General features: G+C 38.2%; 12 protein-coding genes across 12 annotated transcripts; 5 read left to right on the top strand and 7 right to left on the bottom strand.

The window, feature by feature from the left end:
* Positions 1–264: 264 nt before the first annotated feature.
* Positions 265–615, top strand: MONOS_6880 (uncharacterized protein; the record flags this gene model as incomplete). The annotated part of the gene is made up of 1 exon (XM_067877152.1): positions 265–615. The coding sequence occupies one exon, from the start codon at positions 265–267 to the stop codon at positions 613–615; it is 351 nt and encodes a 116-aa protein (XP_067734882.1).
* A 104-nt stretch (positions 616–719) lies between these two features.
* MONOS_6879 (uncharacterized protein) lies at positions 720–1142 on the bottom strand (the record flags this gene model as incomplete). The annotated part of the gene is made up of 1 exon (XM_067877150.1): positions 720–1142. The coding sequence occupies one exon, from the start codon at positions 1140–1142 to the stop codon at positions 720–722; it is 423 nt and encodes a 140-aa protein (XP_067734883.1).
* Positions 1143–1499: 357 nt separating this feature from the next.
* Positions 1500–2078, bottom strand: MONOS_6878 (uncharacterized protein; the record flags this gene model as incomplete). Its single annotated transcript, XM_067877149.1, has 1 exon — positions 1500–2078. One exon carries the CDS (start codon positions 2076–2078, stop codon positions 1500–1502), a length of 579 nt encoding a protein of 192 aa, XP_067734884.1.
* A 3283-nt stretch (positions 2079–5361) lies between these two features.
* MONOS_6877 (uncharacterized protein) lies at positions 5362–5659 on the bottom strand (the record flags this gene model as incomplete). Its single annotated transcript, XM_067877148.1, has 2 exons — positions 5362–5584; positions 5652–5659. The coding sequence occupies 2 exons, from the start codon at positions 5657–5659 to the stop codon at positions 5362–5364; spliced, it is 231 nt and encodes a 76-aa protein (XP_067734885.1).
* A 1164-nt stretch (positions 5660–6823) lies between these two features.
* On the top strand, positions 6824–7714 carry MONOS_6876 (uncharacterized protein; the record flags this gene model as incomplete). The annotated part of the gene is made up of 1 exon (XM_067877147.1): positions 6824–7714. The coding sequence occupies one exon, from the start codon at positions 6824–6826 to the stop codon at positions 7712–7714; it is 891 nt and encodes a 296-aa protein (XP_067734886.1).
* Positions 7715–7767: 53 nt separating this feature from the next.
* MONOS_6875 (uncharacterized protein) lies at positions 7768–8142 on the top strand (the record flags this gene model as incomplete). The annotated part of the gene is made up of 1 exon (XM_067877146.1): positions 7768–8142. The coding sequence occupies one exon, from the start codon at positions 7768–7770 to the stop codon at positions 8140–8142; it is 375 nt and encodes a 124-aa protein (XP_067734887.1).
* A 546-nt stretch (positions 8143–8688) lies between these two features.
* Positions 8689–9366, top strand: MONOS_6874 (uncharacterized protein; the record flags this gene model as incomplete). The annotated part of the gene is made up of 1 exon (XM_067877145.1): positions 8689–9366. The coding sequence occupies one exon, from the start codon at positions 8689–8691 to the stop codon at positions 9364–9366; it is 678 nt and encodes a 225-aa protein (XP_067734888.1).
* A 1486-nt stretch (positions 9367–10852) lies between these two features.
* Positions 10853–17334, bottom strand: MONOS_6873 (uncharacterized protein; the record flags this gene model as incomplete). The annotated part of the gene is made up of 1 exon (XM_067877144.1): positions 10853–17334. The coding sequence occupies one exon, from the start codon at positions 17332–17334 to the stop codon at positions 11224–11226; it is 6111 nt and encodes a 2036-aa protein (XP_067734889.1). The 3' UTR covers positions 10853–11223.
* Positions 17335–18927: 1593 nt separating this feature from the next.
* On the top strand, positions 18928–19506 carry MONOS_6872 (uncharacterized protein; the record flags this gene model as incomplete). The annotated part of the gene is made up of 2 exons (XM_067877143.1): positions 18928–19020; positions 19126–19506. The coding sequence occupies 2 exons, from the start codon at positions 18928–18930 to the stop codon at positions 19504–19506; spliced, it is 474 nt and encodes a 157-aa protein (XP_067734890.1).
* Positions 19507–20101: 595 nt separating this feature from the next.
* On the bottom strand, positions 20102–20494 carry MONOS_6871 (uncharacterized protein; the record flags this gene model as incomplete). Its single annotated transcript, XM_067877142.1, has 1 exon — positions 20102–20494. The coding sequence occupies one exon, from the start codon at positions 20492–20494 to the stop codon at positions 20102–20104; it is 393 nt and encodes a 130-aa protein (XP_067734891.1).
* Positions 20495–20711: 217 nt separating this feature from the next.
* On the bottom strand, positions 20712–21899 carry MONOS_6870 (uncharacterized protein; the record flags this gene model as incomplete). The annotated part of the gene is made up of 1 exon (XM_067877141.1): positions 20712–21899. The coding sequence occupies one exon, from the start codon at positions 21897–21899 to the stop codon at positions 20712–20714; it is 1188 nt and encodes a 395-aa protein (XP_067734892.1).
* A 239-nt stretch (positions 21900–22138) lies between these two features.
* MONOS_6869 (uncharacterized protein) lies at positions 22139–22405 on the bottom strand (the record flags this gene model as incomplete). Its single annotated transcript, XM_067877139.1, has 1 exon — positions 22139–22405. The coding sequence occupies one exon, from the start codon at positions 22403–22405 to the stop codon at positions 22139–22141; it is 267 nt and encodes an 88-aa protein (XP_067734893.1).
* Between the last annotated feature and the right edge of the window lie 190 nt (positions 22406–22595).

A 22595-nucleotide genomic window follows, 5' to 3' on the forward strand; every position in this document is an offset into this window, starting at 1 on the left:
TTCTGAACCTTGCAACCATAAAATGTGGTTGACCAATTTATCACAACCTTTTCATCATTTCCAATTGAAATCTTTATTCCTCCACCACAACAATCTTTATTATCAACACCACATTCACCGAATGTGCAATTCGTGATTGTTATAACATCAACAACCGAAGTGAAAGAAATCTTGCTTTCCTTTTTGGCACAACTCCTTTTCAAACAGCTTCCTCCTCCATTTCTCCTTGAAATTCCAGTGAGAATACAATTTGATAATTCAGCAATGCCGTCTCCAGTGCATTTTATAATTGGATTTGACAAAATGTTTATTGCACATTTATTCGAAAAGCCTGCCATGTGCAGAACTCCTCCCTCATTATGCAATACACAGTATTCAATTTCATTCAACAAGTTACCAGTGGATGGTTCAACTGAACAATCACTGACACTAAAAACATTTGAAGAGGAAAAGATGAATGATGAGGCAAGAGAAAGAGATGACGGAAGAGAAAAGCACAAATCTTTCGGCAATGCTCCGGATGAAATGCAAATCAAACAATCTGCGTCAAACAGAGGAGAAGGCACAACAACATCGACTGCAGTGTCTCCAAGAATGCCTGTCACATTCCAATAATGTCTTTCCATCACAATCTCTTCACAAAGCACAAATCCGTTTTTGATTCTGATTGTTCTTGTTTCATCCTCACACCACGCATCAACCACTTTTTTGATCGATGATCATGGATACTGCTCCATTCCACATCTGCTGAAGTCCAGGCTTTTCTCTCCTCCCACAAATCCAACATCCCATGCTTCCATCAAATATGGAAGAAGTGGCACGCTCTCCTCCCTGCACCCATCCTCAAATCCCAATAAGTCACTATCTGTCATGCCCTCATGCACAAGGCCAAATGTGGTGTGACTCACAACATCTCTCAGACGCTGTGCATTCACAAATATGTTGTTCCCTTTTTCGGCCTGGCAATCCTCAAAACAAGCACAATGGATGCAAAAAGCACAATTCACATCACACACATCGAAATTGATTGCTCCGCCATATCCTCCAACTCCATTTGTCTTTTCCATACAGCAACAATTGCTGAATGTCACATTATCAACATTCTCATCACTTCTTTCGCTTGAGACATTCCCAATCTCCATCTATGAGCCTTCATTGAGCTGAATCCACATCCCTCCTCCACACACATCTTCACGCTCACAATTTCTTATCATTCCTCCTGAAACATTAACATTCATCCCATTCACCAGATTCCCACTAATCACACTCCCATCTCTTCTCATCTGAGAAATGCCAAATGCATCAACATTGTTCATCTGGAAAGACAATGAGCTTTCACCTCTGATGTCGAATGCGGGATCTGATGAAAACGATATTCCACTGATCTCAACAGAATCAAAACTGACAGACCCCTTTTGGACAATCATCAGTGATGCTGTTAAAACACAGCTTTCATCGTTTCTCAATGAAGTGACCACACACTCATGCATATTCAGAATTCATTCTTCTGCCATCACTTCCATCAGATGAAACGATGAATTCTCTCCACAAACAAATGTGATTTTTCTGAAACTTCCCTCTCCTGTGCCAATGACCACCAACGATTCTCCATTTGGTGATCTGTTGTGAATAATCACTTGAATTTTATCTTTCCATTCAAATGATATCTTCATTTTTCCAACTTCAACTTTGTTTTCATCATAATCCCCAACTTCAATGATCACTTCATTGCTGCTTCCATCAGTATCCAGCGCACTCATTCCATATTCAATTGTTTTGCATCTCCTTCCATATTCATCTCCTGCCCTCACAAACCCACAGGCCATGTGATCCAGTCCTTCCATTGAGTTCACAAACACTGGGTTGAAGAAGATCTTTGGAATCCAATTATTGTATTCTGTTGATCCTTTGACCACTCGATTGTTGTTAATACAAGTACTTGAACGACAGCGCACAAATGAATTTTTCATTGATGCTTGTCCACCCTTCAACAGCATAGACATCGTGGACAATATTTGTAGCAGTGTTGTTTGAAAATAAGCAAAACACAATCTGAATGGCACATCCTTCTGTTCCATTGGTCCATCGAAATCCTACACCATATCTTTCGCTGAATCCACCGCAAATTGAACAATCAGTGAAAATGGCAGAAACATGATTAAAAAAAACCAACACTCCCACCTCCATCGTATTGTGTTGTATTCTTTCTGCAACAAATAAAGTTGCATTTTTCAACAAGCAACTGATATTCGTTGTAATCAATCAGCGCTCCTCCACCAAGATGTTTTGTTAAACTGCGTGAGCAATTTGTGTTCTTCATCGAAAATGTTGAAACATAATTTAATCAATGCAACCTGATGATGCTTCTGCTGTGTCTGAATCAAAACTGGATGAAGATATCACAAATTTTTTACCGCCTGTTCTTGATGAAATCGCTCCACCACTCCAAGAAGAATAGCAAAAATGAAAATTGCACAATGAGACATTCTAGAGACCTAAAGATGTGAAAAGTATTGCACCTCCATTAACTCATGATGAATTTTCGATTGAAAGGTTATTGAAATTACAATCCACAGATGTTGCATCACCTGAATCCACGACTTGACTTTTCATTGTTCAATTTCCAATCACTGTATCAAAATTTGTCTCTCCGAATGCATTGAGCATATGATGAATTCAGAGTGAAAAAAGTGATTATGTTCGAAGCAATTCTCTACAACCAATCCTCCTTCAAGTGGTGTGTCGACTTTTTCCACAAAACATATCCAGAATCGATATTCATTTTCTGAATTGCCCGTTGAACATCGGTTGCTTTGTCCTCTCGCACTTTGTGAGATGTTTGCAAAATGGAAGGTGCTGGAATTATCCTTATGTCTGTGCTTGCCAAAATAGAAATTGATCTCACAAAAACAAATGAAGAAAAATCAGAATCAAATGTCCTTCATTCAGATTGAATAAATAGCCATTTGATGCTTCTCTTTGATGGATTGAACAACAATGAATAAAAACTGTGGATGTGTCGTTGACAATAATGACAGATCTTCTCTTTTCTTTGAAAAAGGACAACGATTTCATTTTTCAATCAAATTACCAAAATTAACCACAGATATCGCAATGGATCTTTGATTGCGAAAAACTCTTTTTGTGTTGCAAATTATTTTCTGCTGACAATTCTCATTTACCAATTGGTCGACATAGTCATTAAATTCTCTTCTTTTTTTTTTTTGAAAAATATTCACTTCGTTTTAACATCAACCCCGATGTTTCAGCATCTTTATTTGTGATAATGTCTTTATACATATTTTCATTTGCATAGAAGCCATGAAAATAAAACTTATCAAAAATGCTGTCTGAGTGGCAGTTGGATAATCCTTTATCCAAAACATGTTCATTAATTGAATGGGCATCAAATTTCAAATCATTGGCCTCATGCTAGAAATAATCTCAAAGCTGATTAGCATAGCAATCAAGACAAACAAATGCAACAAACTCATTTTGTATTCTTATTTGAATCATGAAATGTGTTTCTTTCGCTTTTCTTTCTTTCTTTCTTTCTTTTCTTTCTTTCTTTCTTTTTTTTTTTTTTGCTATAATATCAAATTCATCAGTGCTTCAAAAGCACATCAAAGTCATTTTGTGCACAAAGAATAACTGCTTCTTTATTTGTTAATATCATGAGATTTTACAAAAAATATTAATTTTGCTTTATTCCATATCTATTGACCTATATTTGATATATCTGCAAATATATAAAAATGCATTATTATTTTTAATGTTGTGAGCATTGTTTTATTTGACTCAATTTTTTCTTTAAAAGAAAATCAATTTTCGAATAATTAATATATGGTTTTCCCCCTCCTTTGATCGATTATTTTTCGAGTTTGTTCTGTTTCCTGAACAAATTGTATGTTTTTATCAATTTTTTAATTTGCTGTTTATTCTTTTATTTTCGACATATTCTCTGTCTGTTATCTAATCTATCAATGTTAAGAGTTCCAGATTTTTTGGAATTGTATTTTTTGTTTCAATCGCTTTTAACAATGCCCAGCAAATATTGTACTTTATTTTGCAACTTTGAATGTAAAATCAACGGTAATTGCTCAATATACGACTGTTAATAAAAATTTGTGAGGATGATTATAACGTTATTGTTAACTGTTTCGTGAAGTTATTATGTCTTTCTTTTGTGCGAAAACTTTTATATTTAAATCTATCAAATTATTTTTTCCCACTAAATAAGGCATTGATCAAAAATTATTCTCATCAATAATATTCTTCAATAATCAAAATAAACAGATTAATATTTAAAATTCAACTAGAATTCACTCAAATATGCTTTTGAACATATTCAATTTTACTGGACCCCAATTTGAATAGAGCATTTTTTGATCAATGATAAATAATTTTTCTTTACAGAAAAATTTGAGAAATTCACACTAACAAATTTTCAACACCAACAAGTTGATTTTGGATAAAACCCTAACATTTAAGCTGTGACAAAAAAAGCGAATAAATAAAAACCCTAAAAAAACCATTCATTTCATTTAAATTTGAACAGGATTTTGAATTTTCTGGAAAATTGAAAATAAAATATTTCTCAGTTTCCACACACAATAGGCAGAAAAAAATATATGTGCACAATATGGCATCATGACAGCTGTGACATATAACAATTTTGTGACAGGTCGAATCATGTGCATTAACCAAATCAACTTATATCCTGTTATTATTTTCATTAGCTTTCTAATGAAAAATGATCAAACAATTTATTTGTTGTTTTTGAATTGTTTTTTTTAAAGCCAACAGTCTTTGTTTGTTCGTTTTCGTTGAATAAAAACAAAATATTAATGGAAAAGTAATATTATGAATGATAAAGCACATTCAATTTTTTCAGAGAAATTTTATTTGACTTTTTTTATCAAGATTATTATTTTTTTTAACCTGTTGAAATTATTCCATTGTGATCCTTTGATTAAATAAAGTTGAATCAAAAGAATATATATTTGCTTCCTCAAACGACTATATTCGTCTCCAAAAAAATATTTTTTCTTTTTCTTTGAGTGTATTTCAAGGATTTTCAGGAATTATTATTTCTCCTATGTAGTGCATTAATATTAGCATTTGATGGAAATGCTTTAGCGCATTTGTATAGAATTCTGTTCCATTAAATATATGAGCTTTTGCACAAGAACTATCTGTTTCTCTTTCCCAATCTTCATATTGAGATTTAATCTTTTCAAGCCCAAGCATTGGAGACATAAGTGCACGATGATACATATCTCTTAATCAAAGCGCAAGCACTTTGATTTAAAAGAAAACATTCTCTCACTTCCTTCTCTTCTATTTACGAGAGATCATCACTTAAGGGTCAGTCACGATCACTGATCTGAAAATGATGATTCCTAACAATCCTCTGGGAACAGGACTTGCGGCCGAAACGAGCGCAGTTGCGCTTCCTGGTGGTCCAACAAGCGGGTTTCCGACATTTCCCGGACCCTTTTCCGCTTCCCAACCTTTTTCTTTTTCATCCTCACACTCACCACCTTCTACCACCCTTGGCGAAGAAAAAGAAGAAGAAATTCCACTGGAAAATTCGTTTCTTAAAATTTTTGTAAGACCCCCGGAATTATCGTTATGTGATCTTCCATTACCGGAACATGAGATAAATGGCTTGGTTTCTTCGTTGAAGACAGAGGATTTTTACCCTCTCCTCCATAATGCACCTCCACCTTTGTTAGGACTACCAGTCCGTACAAAGACGCCTTTGATCAAGCAAGAGAAAGATGTGAGACGTTTCTTTTCCCCGCAATGAAACTTATTTTATTTGCCTATACAAAAACAAAAGATGATGAAGCTCAGGGCGCTATTGCGCAAGCATGTTTACTGCTTTCACAAGCCTTGAAAGAAGCCAGAAACGCTCGCATCCAAGCGAGATTTGGATTTACCGAAGCAGCGAGAATGAAAGAGGATTCAGCATCACCGCTCCTAACGAAAAGGCAAAGTGATTTATAGCAAGAGGTCAGGAAAACCTCGAAGCCAACAACGAAAATGTGGACTTCGTTCTCATTAAACTCCAAATCCTTTGGGAAAAGCAGATATGGAAAACATGAAAGCTACCAACTCCCTCAGTTTTATCGTTCGGGTCCCCGGTCGTGGGCAGAGAGAAAAACCTCAAGCTCATACAGCATAAGTCCTTCGCAACTGAGATCCAGGGGAACGAGAACCAACAAAGCCAGTTGCCTTCAATTGTTGGAGGAAGAACGGAATATTATCGAGAAGCGTGGAGAATGATAGATGGAGAGAAGTTGGGAAAAAGAGGCGTCATTCCGATTTGGAAAAACAGGAAAGCCAGGGAGAAATTATTAAACTCAAAAATGGAAACATACAGCCCCCATCAATCAGGGGAAGCTACAAAAGCGATGGTAAAGCTGATTCAGAATCAGCTCGAAACGAACATAATACAAAAAATACCGAAAAGAAAGGTGAAACATTTAAATCCAGTGTTTGTGATAAAGAAAAAACAAGGGGGATGGAGACAAATTATCGATTGCAGAGCGTTGAACGATTCAACGAAATCAATCCATTTCAAACTGGAGGATTACAGGTCACTAGAACGAATTATAACAAGAAGAGATTACGCAACAACTTTAGACCTAAGTCAAGCCTGCTATTTAGTGAAAGTGGACGACAACTTCAAACTTTTTCTTTCTTTCGAATTTAACAATAATTTCTGTTGTTTTAACGGAATATCATTGGGATACAAAGATTCTCCAAGAATCTTAACAAAAATCATGAGGAAGGTGATACAATTCATCCGGGAGCGATGGAACGTAAGAGCAATCGCGTACCTAGACGATATCATTCTTCTTCGCCAAGACCAAAAGAAATTAAAATAAATAACTCAGAAAGTCGTTTCTCTTTTCGAAAGCCTTGGTCTACTGGAAAACATAGAAAAGAGTCATTTGATTCCCTCGCATACTTTCACCTATTTGGGTTTCGATTGGGACACGCACCAGTTCAATGTGGCTCTGGAAATGAGGAGAACGAAAGAACTTATAAAGGAATGAACCAGATGGAGGAGGAGGTCCCTCAGAGCGAAAGAAGTGAGAGTAAGAGACCTTGCAGCGTTCATTGGAAAGCTGAACGCTTCAATGTTCGTGGTTCGAGAAGCTTCTCTGTTTCTCTCAGATCTTTATCGCACTTTAAACAAAATGGTTTCGATGGTGGGATGGAGAGGGAAGATGAGGATCAACCAGTCCATTCTCCCCAATCTTTCCAAATGGATATCGAGGTTGAAAACCAACACGCCAAGACAACTGTGCCCACTCTTTCTTCCAGATGCAACACTAACGACAGATGCATCCAGAAAAGCTGTTGGAGCTTTTTCAAGAATCGGAAACAGTGTTTTGGATTTTCATCACAAACTCCCCTATTGGCAACGAAATCAAAGTTCAAACTATCGGGAGATGTTCGCAATCTTGTCAGCTCTGACTCACTTCTCCCCAATTCTGTTATCCAATCGCATCCACAAACTACTTATCAGATCGGACAACTCAATATCGGTGTTCAACCTGAACAGGTGGCGGGCTGGAGCGAATTTGAGAAGACTCCTATTGAAGATTTGGAAACAAACGCACACGATGCAGATTCAAGTGAAAGTGTAACACATCCCCGGTCAAAGAAACGAAAAGGGCCGACTCTCTTTCAAGGCTAGAAAGGGGAGGCGATCACGCAATCAAACCGGAAGCATTTCAAGCACTGAAAAAGATGACGAATCTGAAATTCACTCTCGATGCGTTTGCAACAAGATACAATCAAAAGGTGAAGCGCTGGTGCGGGCCAGGAAGCCCGATAAACGAAGACGGTCTGCAGCATCCTTGGCGAGGAGAAACAGTTCTTGCCCATCCTCCAATCCCTCTGATTGTCCCAGTTCTCATGGAAGCAATAAAAGAGAAAGCGCGTGTTTTGCTCCTCATGCCAGACTGGAAAGGACAGATTTGGGAGCCAATATTGAACAGAATGAGAACATTCAAATGGACGTGGAGGAACCATGCGGTTCTGCTGAAGCCGGGGATTTGGATGATACGAACCGAAGCCAACCTTCCTCCAGGGAAAATGAGAGTTGTTCTCCTCAACCCGTAACAATCTCTGTTGAAGAATGGTTTAAGGCTGTCCTCGAAGTGAAAGGTTTCTCAAACAATGTTATGTAAATTTGAAAATCCCACCTTGCACAAGCAACGTGGGAGGTGTTCATGTCGGGTCTGTCTCATTTTGGATCGGAATGGGCTCAACGTGGATGTGGACGACCTTCGGATGAGTGGAGTGATTGGGTTGGAAAATGCTCCGATATTTTCATCACTCTTCGCGATAGTGGAATGAAGGTGTCATCACTGTGCCAAACGAGATCTGCAGTGTCTATGCTAACTCAGCTATTATTTGACAGATGTTTGGGTGAGTTTCCGCTCATAAAAAATGTTGTTTCGCTCGTTCAAAAGAGCAGAAAGGAGAAAGAAGAAAGATAAGCCGCAGATTTGGAATCCAAAGATCATGTTGGACTACATCATAACGCTTGGAGAAAATTCAAAGCTTCAATTATTGCAATTAAACAAGAATACGATCTGCTTGTGTATGCTTTTTTCCGCATGAAGGTTTACTGAGCTTGAAAGAATTGACCTCGGACATTCGTCGATGAGAAAAGATTCAATTGTCTTGGACAGCTCGTTAAAAACAACTATCGGAAGAACAGACATTATCATTCCCTTCTTGATCGACTCCCCATTAATTTGTCCGGCATCAGCTGTCAGAGAGTTGTGGGAGAGGCGAAATTCAACACAATCCAACCCAGTCCATTTATTTGTTGGAAAAGACCAAATGAACGCCTTATCAGCAAGGTCATTGAGAAAACTTGCAAAAGAGTTCCTAACTGAAGCAGGAGTTCCAGAGCACTTTGGCCCTTATTCGTTGAAGCATTCTTCCATTTCCGCACTAACAATGGCCGGAGTTCCGGTGGCACAAATTGCAAGATTTGCCAGGCTATCTCCTAAGAGTGACACGATCTCAAGACACTACTTTCGTTCCGACGTAACAATGACGTGTGCAAAAACAATTGCATGTCAAACCAATACAACACCGCTGGAACATAGCCTTGTGCAACACGAAACCTTAACGCAAACAGCGGCAGCAGGCACTTCCCAGAAGCAGGAAATTATTTTTGATGACAAGTCAGATTGCAACACCACCAGCGAATCATCTTCAGAAAGCGATAACTGTGAAGATGAGACGGATCAAAACTACAAAGATGATCAAACGCCAGTTCTGCGCGAAATAAAAAAAGTCTCACCCGAAAGGTTACAGTTCGTCAGCTGAGGCTGTTCAAGAAAAGACGATTCAACTGTCGGTGCGTACAAGATACCAGTGAAAAAAGGAACAACTGGAAAGATTGCTCAATGATGATGAATAATGAGATTATTTATTTGAAAATAATCTCATGAAACGCCCAATTATGTGTATTCTCTTCTTCCCGCCCCTATACACTCCCACCCTTTTTTTTTACAGATTCTGTTAATGACCCATTTTCCTTCTTCTTCAGGCGTGATATGAAAGGAGCTCCACAACATTTTCATGTTTCTTTATTATATTTTCTATCCTTTTAGCTATTTCACATCACCATTGTAATCTAGTTCTATTTTTGCATTTCAGATCAGTTGGGTGACTGACCCTTAAGTGATGATCTCTCGTTAATAGAAGAGAAGGAAGTGAGATTCACATTTTCTTTTCCAATTGCTGAACTGGGTCAGGATTCCATGTGCTTTTTCTCTCAAAAAAGTGATGCATCTTTTCCAAATTTGTATTGAATAAACGCAGCTGCTAATTTTTTGTATTTCATCTTCGTTCAATGAAATAACTTGATCAGTATAAAAGTTCTTTTCATTCTCTAAAAATTGAATAAAATTTTCATAAAGAAAAACAGGTTGTGGATTTTAAGCTTGACTTCAAAAGTTTCTCAACTGACTCAATTTTCCCTTTGCTCGATTCAAGATCAATCAACCATTTCTAATATATGCGCATGACAGATATAATTATTAAAAAAATAACGGAAGAAAGCCTTCCAGAAATTAATAAAACATGGTTCAATATCTTTATGATAATGAAGCAAAAAACATCTGCTTCGTTATCATAAATGTTTTTTTCAATGGAATCTTAAACGATTCTAAGTGGAATAGATGAGTTAATATCGGTTAATTATTCATTATTCATTGAAATATTGATTTCTTAATGAAAATATTTATATTATGGTGAAGTTAACTTCAGATAATTATCTTTATTGTTCGCAAGCAATTTATATGAATGAAGTCACCCCTAATGTTAATGTTTTTCTTTTATCCTCAATTTCATCAAAGAATATATTTTGGTTACGATCAACTGAAGAAGATGATATAGAAAATCTATCTTTTTCACATCTGCCATTGATAAAGGAACTCGGTGCGCATTTATACAGTAGAGAATTTATATATTTTATAGGAATGCTATCGCTTATTGAAAGAATTGAACTTGCAAAGCCCAAAAATGAATTCAACTTATCAAAATAGTTTTATCATGAATTATTTTCAATTTTCAAATTGATAACTTTACCAACTTTTTTGTATTTTTTCTTTTTTTCAAATTGAATCAATTTGTTGTATTCTTGACAAATAAATAGAATTTCATTTTCTTTTCATTTTTAGTTTGCTTTGATTGATGTTTTAAAATACTCTTATTGAAAATGAAATTCTCATACCCCGTTGTGCACATTTAAAAATCCCAGAAATTCAATTTGTAACATTCATTTAGTTATTATTTCAGCGTTATGATGTGAAATAATTAAGCTTTAAACGGTCATTTCTCAATATCAAAAAGAAACTCACATTAATTTCAAATAGTGATATAAAATAATAATGATGAAAAATATAACTTTAAAATACAGGGTATAACTGAATGATTGAAATAGTGGATTACAAAGAATGCGAATAAATAAAAAATGAATCAAATCGACTGTGTTTTTTGTTCATTCGCAAAAACAATAAACGCAATTATAATAATAATAATAAACTATGTTCAAATAGTTTATTGGGTTTAACTTTCGAAAATAAAAGATAAAACAGTTTTATTCTACAAAAAATCCATAATAATTTTAAAAAGTGATTCAAATGTTCTTGTTTGAATCATCAGAAGATATTTAAACTTTTAGACGTGTGCGCTCATTTCAATTTCGTTATCTTTTTCATCATCTGAATTTTCACTATATTTAGATCTTCTTCTTCTTCTGACAATTACAACAACAACTATAATAATAACAACAACTGCAATCACAAATACAATTGGAACGACAACAGCCACAACAATCACAGCTGTTTTTGTTTTTGGTTTTTCTTTTTCATCAGGATTGGGATCTTCGCTGCTTTTCTTCACATACTTCTCATAAACGTCATCTGGATCAGAAGATGGATCAGATGCTCCAACAACCCACCCTGCATTTGAGTCATTGTAATTTTTGGCGAAATCGAATGCTCCATTTTGTTTACTAAATTCATCAAAGTCTGGAGCGATGATGCACAACGATGTCGATGATGAGCCTGCCGAATTTGTTTCATCAATTTCCAAATTATTCTCTGTTGGAAGCGCCAAATTTGATGTTGCCTTCTTCATTTCAATGTATATAGCTCCCGATTTGCCTTCTTGAGTAGCGCATGACTTAAATGAACATTTTTCCGATCTTCCTATTTCCACTTTGGATTTATCTGATTTTAAATCAATGAGTAGACCTGCTGTTTTTGATTTTTTTGAAGAGATTTCATTCATTTTCAATCCTTCAACTTTGACATCGCATGAAACACTTTCGCCAGCTTCAATGTTAATCGCAGCTCCTTCAACAATGTCCACTTTACTTATATCCACTCCTTTTAAATTAATCTTGTTCGCTCCATTAATGTCAATTAATGGCTCGTTAAAGGTAACTTTTTCTTTTTCATCGGAACATGAAACTGAATCCAGATAAATTGAGCCTTTTGAAGCTTTCACAAGATTGATTGCAATGCTACTACTGCCATCAACGTTTTGGAGAATTCTTCCTTGTGATCCTGTTGTTGGTCTAACAAATCGGCAGTTACTAAGAGTCAAAGATTCTGATTCGCTATCTGCATAAATTAAAGCAAATGGATCTGCGTTGAAGTTTTTATTAATTTTTTGAACTACATCCAATGAGTTCGGGAAAATGAAGGCTAAATACTTAAATGTTACTGTTTGCTTGCACGTAAACAAGTTTCCTCCTGGATGTATATCACAGTTCAACAATGTTTCTTTGTTAACTTCAATTCCATCCTCCTTTTCAATTCCTACAATATTTATTCCCTGAGAAACGCTAAACGTGATAAAATCAACCTTAAATGCATTCGCGCTCTTAATAATTTTCATGGAATATTGTCTCTTTTTAACATCATTCTTAAATGATCTATACATGTCAATTAGTGAATTAGAAGGATTCTCAAACGATAAACCATCATTCTTCTTCAATCCATCACTTTTTAAATATCTTTCAACAGATACATCGAAATATTCAGCAGTAAAATCGATATCATCAACACCTGCATCTCCAAATGCTGTAACAACCCAGTCATTCTGTCCTCGCTTGTATCCGCTTGCAAACTTACCGTGCATATCAGTTGCGATAGCTTCAATTACTGAAGTCTTAACTTCAAGATATAAGCCTGTATTTTTCACTGTATTGTCTGTCCCTGCTGTGCATCCGGTGAATGTCAATTTTTCGCTTGAAGGCCAAGTGAATTTCGTGGCATCTTCAATTCCATTCATTTTCAGATAAATACCTCCAGACTTCCCGTGGGCGCAGGTGCATGAAGTAAATGTTGTAGCGACTGTATCGCGGATTGTAAATGTACTTTCTGAATTGTCGCTTTCAACATACAATGTCCCGCTTTTTGCTATATCTGCTGATGCTTCTTCTGATTTGCACAGAGAAAATCCGCAGCCGTCCAACGTCACTGCAATGCTCTTCCCACTTCCTCCAACAATTTTCATCACAGGACCTGTTTTTGATGTAATCTCTGACATTTGCAAACTTTTCAAAGAAACCTCCGTCACTCCAGTAATCAAAAACGGCGATGTTAAAAACAAAGCTGGATTATTAGAGGCCGTGCCTATAACTGTTTCCATCGTCAATGTGCCTGCTTCCACTTTCATAAGAGTGGTTCCTAGTGCTTGTGGTTCGCCTCCTTCATCATTTCTTCCAGATTTCTGTGGGGTCGGTCGCACAAAATCGCAGCTAATTAAACTCAGCGAAGTTGAAGCAGTTGTTGCATGAATCAATGAATTCGTTCCTATAAGTCTTCCAAACTCAAAAGAGATCTCCCTGAATTCCACTGTGTGTGTGCAAGTGAATAGATCAACGTCATTTTCAATAGAGCAAACAATAGTTGCCTTTGCTTCAGTTTCGATTTCGGTTCCGTCATCATTTTCCTGTTTTGTGACTCCCACAACGGTGATTCCCTTTTCTTTGTCAAATGCTACAGCTTCGCTTGCAGGAACTTTGCCAGTTGCAATAACTTTAATGTGATATCCGTTGTCCCCTGCATTGCCTGTAAGTAAAGTGTTTGCTTTATTCAGAGTATCCACTGGTGTGTCAAATGCTTCCCCATTTGCATCTGAGGCGCCATTTTGACCCACGTAAATAGTTACAGCCCCTGTTGGATCTGGAACTTCTGGATCGAAATACGTTGAAGTAAAATCTATTTCATTGGCTGATTGGTCTCCCAATGCTGTAACAACCCAGTCATTCTGTCCTCGCTTGTATCCGCTTGCAAACTTACCGTGCATATCAGTTGCGATAGCTTCAATTACTGAAGTCTTAACTTCAAGATATAAGCCTGTATTTTTCACTGTATTGTCTGTCCCTGCTGTGCATCCGGTGAATGTCAATTTTTCGCTTGAAGGCCAAGTGAATTTCGTGGCATCTTCAATTCCATTCATTTTCAGATAAATACCTCCAGACTTCCCGTGGGCGCAGGTGCATGAAGTAAATGTTGTAGCGACTGTATCGCGGATTGTAAATGTACTTTCTGAATTGTCGCTTTCAACATACAATGTCCCGCTTTTTGCTATATCTGCTGATGCTTCTTCTGATTTGCACAGAGAAAATCCGCAGCCGTCCAACGTCACTGCAATGCTCTTCCCACTTCCTCCAACAATTTTCATCACAGGACCTGTTTTTGATGTAATCTCTGACATTTGCAAACTTTTCAAAGAAACCTCCGTCACTCCAGTAATCAAAAACGGCGATGTTAAAAACAAAGCTGGATTATTAGAGGCCGTGCCTATAACTGTTTCCATCGTCAATGTGCCTGCTTCCACTTTCATAAGAGTGGTTCCTAGTGCTTGTGGTTCGCCTCCTTCATCATTTCTTCCAGATTTCTGTGGGGTCGGTCGCACAAAATCGCAGCTAATTAAACTCAGCGAAGTTGAAGCAGTTGTTGCATGAATCAATGAATTCGTTCCTATAAGTCTTCCAAACTCAAAAGAGATCTCCCTGAATTCCACTGTGTGTGTGCAAGTGAATAGATCAACGTCATTTTCAATAGAGCAAACAATAGTTGCCTTTGCTTCAGTTTCGATTTCGGTTCCGTCATCATTTTCCTGTTTTGTGACTCCCACAACGGTGATTCCCTTTTCTTTGTCAAATGCTACAGCTTCGCTTGCAGGAACTTTGCCAGTTGCAATAACTTTAATGTGATATCCGTTGTCCCCTGCATTGCCTGTAAGTAAAGTGTTTGCTTTATTCAGAGTATCCACTGGTGTGTCAAATGCTTCCCCATTTGCATCTGAGGCGCCATTTTGACCCACGTAAATAGTTACAGCCCCTGTTGGATCTGGAACTTCTGGATCGAAATACGTTGAAGTAAAATCTATTTCATTGGCTGATTGGTCTCCCAATGCTGTAACAACCCAGTCATTCTGTCCTCGCTTGTATCCGCTTGCAAACTTACCGTGCATATCAGTTGCGATAGCTTCAATTACTGAAGTCTTAACTTCAAGATATAAGCCTGTATTTTTCACTGTATTGTCTGTCCCTGCTGTGCATCCGGTGAATGTCAATTTTTCGCTTGAAGGCCAAGTGAATTTCGTGGCATCTTCAATTCCATTCATTTTCAGATAAATACCTCCAGACTTCCCGTGGGCGCAGGTGCATGAAGTAAATGTTGTAGCGACTGTATCGCGGATTGTAAATGTACTTTCTGAATTGTCGCTTTCAACATACAATGTCCCGCTTTTTGCTATATCTGCTGATGCTTCTTCTGATTTGCACAGAGAAAATCCGCAGCCGTCCAACGTCACTGCAATGCTCTTCCCACTTCCTCCAACAATTTTCATCACAGGACCTGTTTTTGATGTAATCTCTGACATTTGCAAACTTTTCAAAGAAACCTCCGTCACTCCAGTAATCAAAAACGGCGATGTTAAAAACAAAGCTGGATTATTAGAGGCCGTGCCTATAACTGTTTCCATCGTCAATGTGCCTGCTTCCACTTTCATAAGAGTGGTTCCTAGTGCTTGTGGTTCGCCTCCTTCATCATTTCTTCCAGATTTCTGTGGGGTCGGTCGCACAAAATCGCAGCTAATTAAACTCAGCGAAGTTGAAGCAGTTGTTGCATGAATCAATGAATTCGTTCCTATAAGTCTTCCAAACTCAAAAGAGATCTCCCTGAATTCCACTGTGTGTGTGCAAGTGAATAGATCAACGTCATTTTCAATAGAGCAAACAATAGTTGCCTTTGCTTCAGTTTCGATTTCGGTTCCGTCATCATTTTCCTGTTTTGTGACTCCCACAACGGTGATTCCCTTTTCTTTGTCAAATGCTACAGCTTCGCTTGCAGGAACTTTGCCAGTTGCAATAACTTTAATGTGATATCCGTTGTCCCCTGCATTGCCTGTAAGTAAAGTGTTTGCTTTATTCAGAGTATCCACTGGTGTGTCAAATGCTTCCCCATTTGCATCTGAGGCGCCATTTTGACCCACGTAAATAGTTACAGCCCCTGTTGGATCTGGAACTTCTGGATCGAAATACGTTGAAGTAAAATCTATTTCATTGGCTGATTGGTCTCCCAATGCTGTAACAACCCAGTCATTCTGTCCTCGCTTGTATCCGCTTGCAAACTTACCGTGCATATCAGTTGCGATAGCTTCAATTACTGAAGTCTTAACTTCAAGATATAAGCCTGTATTTTTCACTGTATTGTCTGTCCCTGCTGTGCATCCGGTGAATGTCAATTTTTCGCTTGAAGGCCAAGTGAATTTCGTGGCATCTTCAATTCCATTCATTTTCAGATAAATACCTCCAGACTTCCCGTGGGCGCAGGTGCATGAAGTAAATGTTGTAGCGACTGTATCGCGGATTGTAAATGTACTTTCTGAATTGTCGCTTTCAACATACAATGTCCCGCTTTTTGCTATATCTGCTGATGCTTCTTCTGATTTGCACAGAGAAAATCCGCAGCCGTCCAACGTCACTGCAATGCTCTTCCCACTTCCTCCAACAATTTTCATCACAGGACCTGTTTTTGATGTAATCTCTGACATTTGCAAACTTTTCAAAGAAACCTCCGTCACTCCAGTAATCAAAAACGGCGATGTTAAAAACAAAGCTGGATTATTAGAGGCCGTGCCTATAACTGTTTCCATCGTCAATGTGCCTGCTTCCACTTTCATAAGAGTGGTTCCTAGTGCTTGTGGTTCGCCTCCTTCATCATTTCTTCCAGATTTCTGTGGGGTCGGTCGCACAAAATCGCAGCTAATTAAACTCAGCGAAGTTGAAGCAGTTGTTGCATGAATCAATGAATTCGTTCCTATAAGTCTTCCAAACTCAAAAGAGATCTCCCTGAATTCCACTGTGTGTGTGCAAGTGAATAGATCAACGTCATTTTCAATAGAGCAAACAATAGTTGCCTTTGCTTCAGTTTCGATTTCGGTTCCGTCATCATTTTCCTGTTTTGTGACTCCCACAACGGTGATTCCCTTTTCTTTGTCAAATGCTACAGCTTCGCTTGCAGGAACTTTGCCAGTTGCAATAACTTTAATGTGATATCCGTTGTCCCCTGCATTGCCTGTAAGTAAAGTGTTTGCTTTATTCAGAGTATCCACTGGTGTGTCAAATGCTTCCCCATTTGCATCTGAGGCGCCATTTTGACCCACGTAAATAGTTACAGCCCCTGTTGGATCTGGAACTTCTGGATCTTCACTTTCCAAGAATATTGTTGTTATTATTAAAATTAATTTTAAAAAGTTTATCATTTTTGCTTTTATCAGCTTCTGGATCAATTTCTTCGTGTATTTTGTATTTTATTTTCTTTGTATAAAGGTTTTTTAATTATTTTATTTAAAATTTAAGGTTTTAGTGAATTGTGAGAAAATTTTCTTGATCGATCAGTTCTTTTTTTTATTTGGAGAGTTTATTTTCGTTATTAAAGACATTCTCTGTGAAATAATCATTGATAATAATATCTATCTATTGGAAAAAATGGTTTTCAGTTTTTATTTGATAGTTAAAGTTTGATTGATTGTTTTCAGTTTATAGAAATCAAAAAAATATATATATAATATTAAATAATATGAAATAAAAATCAATTTCAGCATATAATAATGTATTCGTTAATTTTGCAATTGTCGAATTTCAGATTCTGGAAGCATCACTTTTTTTATATCATTAAAAGAAATTTTCTCCTTTTATTCGTCTTGGAAAAATGTCAACGTAAAAATACAGGAAATTGGAATTAAATTGCATCCGTTTATAATCACATTTTTCCGCACACAAACGGGGTCTCGACGATAGACTGATATTTTTTGAACTGCTCGACAAGCAGGCCGGCAAAACGCTTTCCTTTCATTCGATCTATTTTCTCTCAAAAACTATTTAAAATTAAAATTTATTTCTGATAACAAAAAATATTTTTTTTTTGAATTTCAAGTCATTTTTATTATTTAATAATTCAGGTTATCAAAATTATTTTGCACATTTAATTTTTTTAAAGAACGAAAATTTCAGATTGTGTAATCGACAGGTCTTTGGCAAGATCAGTTGAACGATATAGATCAGTCAAGTCAACAAAAAATGATGAATTTAACAAATTTGTTGATAGGTTGGTAGGACCTCATAAAGAAAATCGTGTGCTCTCTGTGTAGTTAACTTTGTTTCTAAACAAAATATTGGTGGATTTTTTTATTTGAAATTTTTTCCATAAACTTGAATGCATCAGATTATAATCTTTTATTTTCATTAATAAACATTGAAAATCTATTTTTTTATGAGAATGCGCTGCAATAATTTATTTTATAGTTTTAATTTGTCTTTATCCTTTTTAACTTTTTTCTCCAAATTTCGAAACTTTCCTGGAGTCGTTTCAAAAAATAAATTAAAAATATTGATTGAGATGGTTCTGTAACATAATTTAAGGTCACATAATTTCTTGTCATCAAAATCAATAGGTAAAAATTGATTCAAAAATATATGATATGATTCAATATAAAAAAGTCATTCAATTTTGTTAAAGCGATAAAAGCGAAAAAACTGAGTATGACTAAATTTTCTATTTTTGAAAGGCAAAGAAAAGTTAAAGATAGAATAGAATCAGCCAGAATGAATGATGATTTTTTGAGAGAACACTTGAGAGCGGGCGAGATTGACTGATGAGGAAGATGGTGATTGTGGAGCGGATTGTGGGGAAGCCAGTTGTGAAAGGGATGATACAGCCGGACGGGACGATGAGTATCACGTTTGTTGGGGAGATGCTGTTTGGGAGGAGAGAGAAGAGAAAAGAAAGAGATGTGAATAAATGATTGGTATCGGATGGAGAATTGTTGTATTTGGACTCGGACTGGAAGAGAGATATGATGGACGAGTTTGTTCCAATTGGGTGGGTTGTGCTGCAGCAAAGTGGGCCGTCGATTGCTCTGTGGGATATGATTCATGCGATCGGGAAAGTGTGCCAAGGGAAAGGGTAGATTGAAGTATTTTTCGTTTCGTGTTGTGTGTTTGTGAGAATGTTGAAGCCACTGTCAGCATCATCGGCATTCCGGTGGATGTAGTATCTGCTGCATGTGAGCAACGAGATCGCGTCTGGAAACAACCTCCTTCCCCTTCGCGCAGGAACTGCAGCTTTGCATGTGCGCGCTCCGTCCTCTGATTCTGCGCATTCCGCATCTGCTCGACCTATGACTTCTTCGAGTTCTATCCGCAACTTTGCCTCATATGTCGGAGTGGCAGGTGGGCAGAGAAAGTCTCCTCAGCCGGCGTCTGGCTCTGTTGGTACCTCTGCCAAAGTGCGCGTCTGTCCCTCCACGGAGGTGACAAACAGCATTGTGATAATGCATCAGTTCCACAAGCCGGAGCTGTTGCGTGAGCCGCGCGAGCAGCTCTTTTCGAACCGCAGGGAGCACAGCATCACGTTTGACATTGAAGAAAAGTGAGGCGTTCTGTTTCAGTTGGTTGGGAATCTCATCGTGGGGGTCGTAGGGTTTGTTGTGCGCGAGCGGTCGGTGCAGTTTGTTGAGCGGATAGCTACGCGAGCGCTTGAGATGGTGGATATTCAAAGAACAACAACTCAATTTTCATCTACTAAATTTTGTTCACATTCATTTACGTCTATCTCTTTCTTTTGTAATAAGCATCATGCACATTCACAATTTTTCTTTCAATCCTATAAAAAGCAAATTCAAAATGCTTTAAATGAAACTTTAATTGTAAAAAAATGTGAAAACAACGAAATTTTTGAGATGACCTTTGCTCTGTTTTCATTTCCCAAATAATTTTTGATTTCAAATATAAATCATCTCATAGTGAACCGATGTTAATGAAGGGTGTGAGCTTCCTGTGGATATGAACAGTTGATTTATTACCATTTCTTCTGCTCCAGTGATCTCAACCAGCCTTGATCCGCGATTGTTTAAGTGTATTAAAGAATACAAAAGAACAAAGCCTTTGATGGTCAATGAATAAGCTGAAACTTAAGGAAAAAAAAAAAAAAAAAAAAAAAAATATTCACGTAAATTTGTTAAGAACAATCTATCTACGACACCTCTCTATTTTGGGAGTGATAATAATTGGGCTTCTCTCTTGTTCCTCGGTGTATGCTTGTGTGTCGAATAAAGGTCTCATTGTGAACAAAATGTCATCGATTTCGATCGTTTTACTGCCTTCTGATTCTTGGTCGCCTAGCTCCTCGATCTTTGATGGATGCGTGACTTCTGGATCTTGCTCTGTGCTTTCTTTGAGTTTTGGCAGGCTAAATTTGATAATCTCTGAGGAATGGCTTGGTTGTGTGTTCGATGTTGAGATTAGTTGGTGTGCCATTTGATGGGAGAGATTTGAGGAAAGATAAAACTTTGATGGTGTGTGTGCAGTCGGTGAATGTCTCGCATATTTTGCATCCAGCACTACTGGAACTTTGTTGAGCATAAGCGTTGATATAGCAGCGTTCTTTGGTATATGGGCGGTCGTGTCTGGGGACTCCTATCCAAGACATTCCTATTCTGTCTAGTTTCCTAATCCCCTCCACTGTCAGCGGGGTGAATTTCATTGTGTTCAAGAGGAATGTGTCACATTCAGGGCGTCTCTGTTTAATGAATTCCCATAGGCACAATTATGTTCTTGTTGGGCAAATCTTTGCGTTTGGCTAATCGAGGAAAGGCACTGAAATGAAGGATGATGAATTTGTCGTCTTGAGCTTCGTTTGGAGATGCACTGCGCTTGAATCTACAATCGATGAGGTCATTGAGAGCTGTGCCAGTTCACGGAACCTGCAGGCTGTGAATATCATAATTAGCAAAATGCTCTTTATGGTCAGTTCAAGGAACGACAACTTCTCATTTGGGAAGTCCTGAGAATAGTGTGGAAAAGCGAGGTCTGGCTTCCACATCTCCATGCAAGGTCTTCTGTGCACCTGGCTTCTGGAGAATGTCCTAAACAGCACATGAAAGAGAGAGTTTCCTCCTTTCTCCTTACCATAGACCACCTTTGAAATGAGGGAAATAGCCGAACGCGTGGCTGCGAGACACGCATATGAAAAACCTCGGTCCCTTAGGTCTGTAAAACAGTCTACGCAGTTCTTTATCCAGTTTTCAAACTTCTTGGGGAACTGTCGCAGTGTCAATCTCCTCCATGCTCTGCTGAAGTGTTTGAATCCGAAGCAATACGATCTCCATGTTGTCTGAGCCACACTGTTCTTTGCTGTACCTTGGATCCTCACTGGTACTCCACATTGTCTCATGCTCTGTTTCCACCATATTTTGCCTTCGTCTGCCACCAGTTTAGCCACGCTGCCATGTATTCCCTTGGGAGAAGAGATGCTCCAGTCTTTCTTAGCTTTTCTCCTGGTATTAGGACCTCCTTTGCGTCCTTCCACACAGCTCGATGAGTCTCCATCTCTTGTAACAATTGACTCCATACTTGATTCTTCCAAGCTGGAAGAAGAAGAACCACTCTCGCTCTTTCCGTTTGTACTTTTTTCAGACAAGGCATTATGAGGGGCACAGGGGGATGTGCCAAGATGACTCCTTCTCTCCAGTCTGCGGTCAGACAGTCCGTGCACCATAGGCTTCCTGGCCCATAACATATCGGTCTTTTCTTGATTCTTATGTTTGCTAATGCGTCCACATCTGGGACGGCTCCCAGAACTGCTTCTGCTTCGCGAAGATTTTGAGTCCGAATCTCGTAGTCTCCTGCAATTGCAAGTCTTGACAGCGAGTCTGCTATCACGTTCTTTTCTCCCGGAATGTGAATGGCCTTCAATGTCACCTCCATCGCTTGACATACATTTTAAATCTTTCTCAGGAGAGAGATCAAGTTCGGTCCTGCTACCCATCTGTTGATATTGAAAACCACTGAGGTATTGTCCGACCGGAGAAGCAGGTTGTGGATTTTGTTGCGCTCCAGGCTGGAAGAAAAATTGTTGAGCGCAAGGAGAACAGCCAAAAGCTCTCTGTAATTCGATGTTTGTTCCTGAATGTTGGGCTGAGAAGTTTGTGGAAATGTTGGACGTTCCCCGCAATATTCAAGGTTGCTCCCGCTGCAAACGGAGATGCGTCCGTTGTGAGAACAGCTTCAGGGCTGGCAAAGTCCACCAGCTTCCTGCTGAACCTTGTATTCAGTCTCTGTAACCATAGCTCCAGTTGCCTCCTCAGACTGCCGTTGAGGCGCACCTCCCCATTCCAACCCGATTCTCTCACGCCTTTGTTGAGAACCGCATACCATCGGTTCATGAACAAGCTTGCGTCTCTGAACACGAAGCGCGTAGCGCTGAGTAGCACTATGAAGGACGCTAAATCTCTCACCTTCACAGCCTTGCTGAGCTTCACCCGCTTCATCCATTTCACACATTATTGTCTCAGCTCTTTGCGTCGTTGATCCTCAAGTCTCACTGTCATCTGTTAGCTGTCCCCTCTCCATCCAAGGGAATCAAAGTGTCTTTTCTGTCATAATTTGCTTTTCTCCATATTTCCCAACAAGCCTAGCTGCCCCAACAATTCCAAAATCTCCTTCGTTGCTGCTCTTTGATTAT

Source organism: Monocercomonoides exilis (assembly GCF_001643675.1).
Source record: "Monocercomonoides exilis strain PA203 chromosome Unknown scaffold4-2303458, whole genome shotgun sequence".
NCBI classification, from domain to species: domain Eukaryota; phylum Preaxostyla; order Oxymonadida; family Polymastigidae; genus Monocercomonoides; species Monocercomonoides exilis.